This window comes from Colius striatus, chromosome 5, assembly GCF_028858725.1.
Source record: "Colius striatus isolate bColStr4 chromosome 5, bColStr4.1.hap1, whole genome shotgun sequence".
NCBI classification, from domain to species: domain Eukaryota; kingdom Metazoa; phylum Chordata; class Aves; order Coliiformes; family Coliidae; genus Colius; species Colius striatus.
In genome coordinates this window covers 41,831,074-41,839,061 of record NC_084763.1, presented here as the reverse complement: position 1 = coordinate 41,839,061, position 7,988 = coordinate 41,831,074, and the positions used below count along the sequence as shown (strand labels likewise).

Sequence of the window (7,988 nt, the reverse complement as noted above, 5' to 3'; positions counted from 1 at the left end):
GAAAGCTTACAAAGTTACAAGTTCAAGCAGCAGGACATTTTGCCTCCTAAAAACCACACGGACTTGTACACCCAATCCTCACCCACGTTCTCAAAAAGAGATCTTGCGTTTCCCCTGTGCTATGCAATGTTTAACTGGTTCAGGTTATTGCAAGAGTGGGCTGATGAGATGATTGATGCTCCCTGGTGCATCTACTTCACTAAAACACAAATTTGCCTGTGGACAGAAGCAGGGGAAGAAGGTATAAAGAAGCAAGGAGATAGAACTCATTGAGTTTGGGTTTTGAAGGTTTTGGTGAGGTTTACTTCTGCTTGGAGCTTTCTGTAGAAGAGACGTGGAAGAAGTGGTGCTGCAGTCAGAGGGATATTTACAGGGTGCTCCTGTTGCTAATTCAAAACAAAATCACAAATTGAAAATTAAGTTGGAACTTTGTAAGCAAAGATTCCGTTCTTCCATTGCCAACTACAAAAATCACTGCATCAGAGGCATTTCTTTTTACCCCGATGAGCTTTCTACGGTGACTGTGTTTCTGGTCACTGACATATCTTCTATCAGGGTACAAGCAGAAAGACACAACTTGAAGTATCTTTAGTCTGCCCTCAGGTAACAATGTGCTCTTGAGATTTGACCCCAGTAATAATGTGACACGCTAGTAAAGCTTCACTGAAAGTGGACCTGCTGGATCACAAGTCTCCACTTCCAGTGATACCAGGGCAACAGTGAGATTTTTTTACATTTAACTTTGTGAATAACTCCAGTGAAATTAGCCTCCATTTATGCTGATATAATTGTGCTCAGAATGTAATTGATAGTGACTGTACTGAGCTTGACAAGAGCTCCTCTTTACATCATAAATTAAGATAAGCAATATTTGAAAGCAGAGATCTTTTATTAAACATGTCAGAATGGCTGAGAAGCAGAACAGTTTTTACACTCACAAACTTTCCTCCTATATCTATGTTGCAAAATCTTTGTTAGTCTCCAGATCCTTTGGAGCCAAGCCCAAGCCCCTTTTACCATCACCTGTCCTCAGTCACTTGTTTTTTTCACCTGGGGTACCTTTGCACAGCTCTGGAAGGACCCCATGCTATGATGCAGATGTAAAAGCAGGGGGCTCAGAGATGCTACCCGAGAAAAACAGTAACATAATAATGATATATGAAGCTTTTTCTGACAAGTTTGAAGTCCAAGTTGTAAATCATGCCACAACAAAGGAAGTAAGATAAAGATCAAGTTTATTGACAATACTTTAGGTACAATAAATATATTTACACGCTGACATTTTAAACATGGAATTACACGTAAAAAAAAACTTGTACAAGAGATCATCTTTGCGTTTCCATTTTTACATTCACTTAAATAGGGACGACAGAAAGACCTCTTATGCAAGCAGAGGCTTTGGTATGGTTCAGTATTACATTCAAGAAATGAGCAGTAAACACCTTGTGCAGATGATGCTGTAGAAAACATGAGGCAGACGAACCCCCAGTGCAGTCAGTATGATATACTCGGCTGTTGGATTTACATCCTGAACTGCTAATAAACAAACTTTGCAATCCAGATTAGTGCAATACATTTGAAGTGATTCTCAAACACCCAAATATATACAGTGTTTAAGACTTTACAGGTTAGGAAGGATCACATTCAGTAATAGTAATAGGAGGTAGAATTGTGTCGACAGTGTTCGTATTTCTACGTGGTAAGAAATAACAAGTGCTATTACTATCACTGAATTCAAGAACAGAACTCCTGAAAAAGTGAAAAGGATAAAAAGAGGTGTTAATCCTGTTTCTCCTGGCTTGCCACAAATGCTTGAACATGTACACAAAAGGTTTTAGTTCTCCAATGTGAGTAAAACTGCAAAGCAAAACTGTTAAGTGATGCCTCTCTGGTGCTTTGGAATGGGCAGCATCTCCTATGCTTTGACACCTGCAAAAGCAACCTCAACTTACACATCCCAGTCTGCAAAGAGAAGTGCTTTATGATGTGCTTTCAGAACAGGAGACATGAGCTTCGGGAATCCTCAAAAGAGCTACAAGAACAGAAAATGGAGCAAAAGATGAGTGCATTGCATTCAAAGATAGGAAAAGGCATGGAGAAGTGAAGAGTGAAATGAGAAGGAAGGTAACAAGGACACACGTATCCTTGTGGGAATGGAAAACTGGGGGCCAATGAGACGGAAATGAGGCAAAGCATAGGGTAGAGGCAAAGGGTATCATGGGAGAAAAAAAGAAGGTTGACTTAATCGATGTGCACTTAGTATCGGTAAGAATTGTATGCAATGGTGCAGAAGATCAGCTGGGAATGAGTGTTACCATCTTGTCTTTGCCGTACCTGTAAGTGAAAATGTGTATTAATCGGAAGTTAAACTGCTGAAAGAGGTTTCACCCCCTGCAAAAAAAACCCTGAAAAAAACCAAAAGGGTTTGTTAATATAAGAGTTGAAACAAAACTGTAAGGGTTCCAAAGTCAGTCTGACAGACACTGGGGAAGAAAAACCATAACGCACATTAAAAACCATCAGGTGCATACAGAGAAAAGCCTGAACCACTGAACAAAGGTAATATCAATACAGCAGTGCTTTCAACTGGCATCTTCCAAGTGACTACACACAACATTGCAATACAGCTGCATTTCATTGGACACAGGTTCTTTTACAGAAAATACTCTTAATCTGTAACACTGTTTAAAGTTACTTAAATGGCAAAACTTGCTCAACCTCAGTGCTGTTGCACTTTAATAAAAGCGGTGTCACCTGTTGGAAACCAGTGTGTGTATATATATATAAAGACCATTTCCAGTTAGTTAGAAAACTCAGTGTATCCAACCAAGAAGTGAGAAAGCAACACAGACACCTAGAAGCCCCAGTGAGGTTAACTTTCCCCTTGAGGTTTTCTTTAGTGCAGTAGGGACCATACTTTCCACCAAAACAAGCACAGAAGTAGAAAATGGAGGTGTTTTTGTAATTAAAAAACCCCAACTCTGCAAAAAGCAGTGTTACAAGGAACAAAATGATCCTTCCCAACCATGTTATACCAGAAGTTGGTATACGTAAGGATCCAATATGAATCAGTGTTTTTGCACACAAGACCCTGTGCTCATGTGGATAATAAGCCATCTCTATGATTAAAAATCAGATTACAAAAAAACCTTACAGAAAATCCTTAGGATTTCATACTAACCAAAGATAAAATACTTTCAAGTATTATGTTTATGAATTAACTAGAGGTTAAGGCACGATTTAAGGTAACATGGAAACAAAAGCTGTTACCCTAAATGACCTTTGCAATATAGCTCACTTTCTGAAATCTGTTCAGAATTTGTTTCCTTCACATTTAATTTTTCATCCAACATGCTGCTAAAAAAAACCATAAAAGCATAAAAAAGTAATTAAAAAAAACCTCTTTGTGTCTCTCTGGACAAAAAATGCTTTTTTGACAGCAGACAAGTGAACCTGGATGTCTACCTTAAAGTATCACGACCCACAGAAACACAGCACTACGTGAAGGACAAGAACAACACAACGCTATAGCAGAGAACAAATCCAAGATACTTCCTGAGTTAGACTAAAAAAAAACCAGGCAAAAGAGACCCCCCAATAAATGAAACCCCACACCCTCCCACCCACCCTTTCACCCCAGCTGCAAGGGCAATGCAGCCACACACACAGGCAGACAGACAGCTCCTGTGTGGGACCGTAGGAAGTGCCTACAGCAGCTTCTGGGACAATGGCACCACTTTGAGCTGAACAGATCAAAGAGATTATGTTTAAAAAAAGATAAAAAACCCAGCACTAAGTAGAAGGGGTTTTTCCCTTATCCTGAGTAGCTAAATAAGAAAATCCGATGAAGGTCCTTGAAGGTTCTTCTGAAATAACTTAGTTTCTTTAAAAAAAAAAAACAATGCCCATCCTTGCAGTGGTAACCCAACATCAAGGACTAAAATGGTCAGTCTCTTTGGCATTTTAATGGCTAGAAAGACTTCTTTTACAGAACCTTGGAAATCTGAAGTGAATCTTCAGACTTAAACTGGGGAATAAGCTAGGTATTTGAAGACACTTTACAGAGGGGGTGCCAGTCCTAGTGGGCCAAACCCAATATCCCTGTCTAAATTTATTCTCTAGCACTACTGAAGAGATAAAGCATGGCAGCTCCTTCAGCTATGAAGATGCTACAGACCTGTCCTCCTCCTGCCTAGCACCGAAGACACTGAGCTTTTCCAACCCTGCACACAGTTCCATCATACACCACACGTGCCACATCAGTTGCTAACATTGGGATGAATCAATGTGTTACACCAGTTCAAATCACGGGTAAAACCAGAATGTCCCACACTTTTGAGAACAATATTACACAAACAGACCTAATTTGCACTTGTACAGGACAACGGAACAAGCCTAGAAACCCCACGCCGTGGCCTGACAGTGCACTGTATTTCCCCCTCATAAGTTAAAGGACAGAGATTTTGAATTTTTTTTTTAATTAAAAGAAGTAGAACATTGTACTAAAATATCACAGATCATACGGCCAACCCAACCTTTAGTCAAGGCAAAATCTTAGTTATAAAGTGAATTCTCCAGTGCTACAAGATGAAAACAGAATACTTTGGGGCAGGGAGGGGAGGGAAAGTTGGCTCCATATACTGGAGTTGCCTAGTAAAATCATTATCAAAGTATGCTAATAAAAACTGTGAACAAATAATACACAGATCAGGATATATGTATTGACTTACTAGTATCTTTATAAAAATTTGAAGATATACACAAAAAACACATTAACATTTATGGAACTGCATCCATTAAACTTAGATTAAGACAACACAAAAAAACTAACAAATAGCTAAGATGTGGTTGACTGTAAGCACTTTGAGTAACATTTTAATTTTCAAAGGTCAATATTTACATACTACATTAAACACCTCTTTTTTCCCTCCATTTTGCATCATATTTTGAATGCATGATAAAGAAAGAACAAGATAATGGTTGCAACAGATCTTCCAAGAAAGTTAACTTAAGATGCTCAGATTTAACTGTGCGCTGAAAGAGAACATGGCAAGAACAGGTCCATCTAGCTTTACCTCTACTTCCTTTGGGGGTTTTTTGGGAGGAGACAACAAATGGATCTGAAAGAGCTGTATCACGCAAACTGATCATCGCCAAGAGATCCATTTTTAGGTTAGGACTGAAGAACTAGCAAAACACAAACATTTTAACAAATGACTCACCTAACTGCTACTTTTGCTACTGAGTTTAAGATCTTAGAGAGATATGGTGGACAGAGGGTGTGAGTATGTATGTATGTGTATAGTAAAATGCATATAGACATACATACATATAGCGTGTTTACACACAGGAAGGTACCCAGGTACTGCAGTAAGCAGCTGAAGTCACCGCCACCACCACCCATCCTCTGCCTGTGCACAAGCAATCATCTACTGCAACTGCCTTTAAAGAGGATGCATCTAGTCATTAAACAGGCATTGCTTACATTGTCTCCTACATTTAAATTGATCTGAGGCGATTCCATTCCAAAGCCACACATTTGTCTCAAAAAAAGTATTTTTAAAAACCCAGCTGAATAAAAATTCTTTAAATGTAGCTGGCTGAACCTCAGCCTCTTTGGGATGGATTCAAAACCCAAAGTAGGAGCACTTCTACAAACTTCTTTGACTTTTGAATCAAACCCATATTCTTAGGCTCCAAGACACCCTTTAACCCCAATAACGTTTGCTTCTGACAGGACAGCTGATCAACTGCAGATGTTTCTACTGCTGAACTCAGCTGCTGGCCTGTCTAGCTTTTGCATCTAACCCAGATTTCCAGACACGAACTATTACTGCTGCACTCAGATGTCTTCCCATCCTTCTCATTACAGAGAAGCTGCTCTCTTAACAGCAGAACGAATAACTGTTTAATGACTTGTTTTAACAATAAGAAATAAACAAAGAGAAAAAACACACAACCTGAGGAGGCAGTGCAGGGGTCACAGCACTCATGGGGGACATCACCTCACATCAGTCTTCAGGGTCGGCTCCCACCGGGCACTTCCTACCTGTGGCTCATTCTCTGCCCCAAAGCACTAAACAGCACTGTACATGTAGTAATTGTGCTGATGTCATTAAATGTACCGTGCATAAATGGGGAACTATACCCACAGGCGTAGAGCTCACTTCCACATCAAAATCTCATGACGTGATCATGTCTCGTTACTAAGTTGTAAGTGGACTCAAGAGCATTCTTTCCATTTTTGTCCCCAGTGTAATACTTCTAAAGTACTACATTATTGTGTATTATTTCAATAAACAAAGAGTAGTTTTACCTAGGAGACTTCTGACAGTATTTGCCATTCAATCATTATTTTTAGTAACTTCTACTTAATTGACAATCTGGATCAAAACTGTAAGAAAGCCAACTAGGGCTTTGTGACTTGGCTACCATTAAATTTAAAAAAAAAAAAAAACAAACCCAAATCAATCTGTGGTACTATAAACTTGCTTAGTTCATCCTTCCAAGCTTGGCATGCCTTTTACACCCCATTTGCAGTTGTCTCATTACATACCAACAATGTTCTTCTGCAGTCACTCAGGTCACAAACCTATTAAGGTTTCTCTAACTCCTCCCTCTTCACATAGTAGGTGGAGTGCTTAAGACTATTCCTAAAATAAAGGATGAAGCAAAAGCTCACAGTCTAAAACTATGGAAATGCTCATAAAAACTGGAATCCAATATAAAGATGACATTTTAATAAGTTTATTCGGAAGTAACTAAAAAAAACCTGTTCCTTTGGCAACACCATCTAGATGGTTCTAACCAAAAGGAAATACTACGGATTTAACTTGGAATAAAATGTAAGTTCCTTCATGTTTGCACTTAACTTTTGGAAACTGCTACGTTCACCAACAGATTCCCAATGTTCTTACAGTCCTGTATTTATCGGGAACAAAACACCAAACCAAGTCCTTCCAGTTATGGGTTTCTTCTTACGGTTCAGTGTTAGTCGCAAAATAAATCTCAAAGGAAAAGAAAAAGCTAATCAAAATAAAACAAAAGGCAACCGTGAAAAGCCAACCCAAAAGAACTACTGGGAATATGCCACTCTTCCTGTGTCACAGTTGAGAAGTGAGCCACCAAATATTTGTTTTTCCTTGTACCTGGCAATGTCATTTAAAACAACCTAGTCACAACTTGGGAGTTCACTACCCCACGGTGCTACTGAAGGGCAAAGGTGCTTTTTTTAAAAACCAAGGGAAAATACAGCAATGTTGTTCCTACAGAGGGTTTTATGGAATAAGTGGAGTTGGGAGGAGAAAATGGAAGTCTGTGTTGGAATAGAAAAATGCAAAGACAGACTTGGACTTATTTACATAGAATGAAACTATAATTTTCCAGTGTCACCTCCAAAGCTTCTCAGCATTCGGTGGAGCAGGCCACATTTAAATCTATGCAAGAATACCTTCTGTGCTCTCACATACACCACATAACTAATGTGTTTTGCTTAGAAAAGTGAGTTTTCATTCAAACACCTCACGCTGAAGATAAGAGCAACCATTATCAAATATTCTTTGCCATGAAGAAAGTTTTTAAATCTTTCGATGTAAACGTTCTCTCTCAAGTCACTGTGGTCACACAGCAGGATCCTGAAGAACAGTGTCTACATGCATTGAAAGCATTTTGAAAAAAGAAAAATCTGTAGTTCCACGCGGTCACAACAGCACGTGAACAAACCGAACAGAAATTCGACCTCTGCAGATCCTCTCAAGTTCTTCTGAAGGACATCTTGCTGCTTTCTGTAGTTCACCACAGCAGTTAAAGATTAAGCTGAAGGGTTTCGCAACCTGACGGTTTTGCCACTGTGCCTCACGTAGTTCCACTGTACGTTTCTGTTAGTGTCAGGGTTTCTCTCAGCAGACATCACTCAACTATCAGTGCCACGTTTATGTGAGACAGATCTATCATGTGCCTGTTAAAAGTTAAAAGAAATTAAACCTGGT

General features: G+C 39.2%; 1 protein-coding gene across 6 annotated transcripts in view; it reads right to left on the bottom strand.

Annotated features, from left to right (window-relative positions):
• Positions 1-3,631: 3,631 nt before the first annotated feature.
• RBM33 (RNA binding motif protein 33) overlaps positions 3,632-7,988 on the bottom strand; it is a 102,315-nt gene continuing 97,958 nt past the window's right edge. For all 6 annotated transcript variants that reach the window (XM_061997386.1, XM_061997388.1, XM_061997392.1 and 3 more), the window contains one exon: positions 3,632-7,957. In XM_061997386.1, coding sequence (XP_061853370.1) covers positions 7,909-7,957 — 49 coding nt within the window. In that variant the 3' untranslated portion in view covers positions 3,632-7,908. The remainder of the gene's footprint in view (positions 7,958-7,988) is intronic.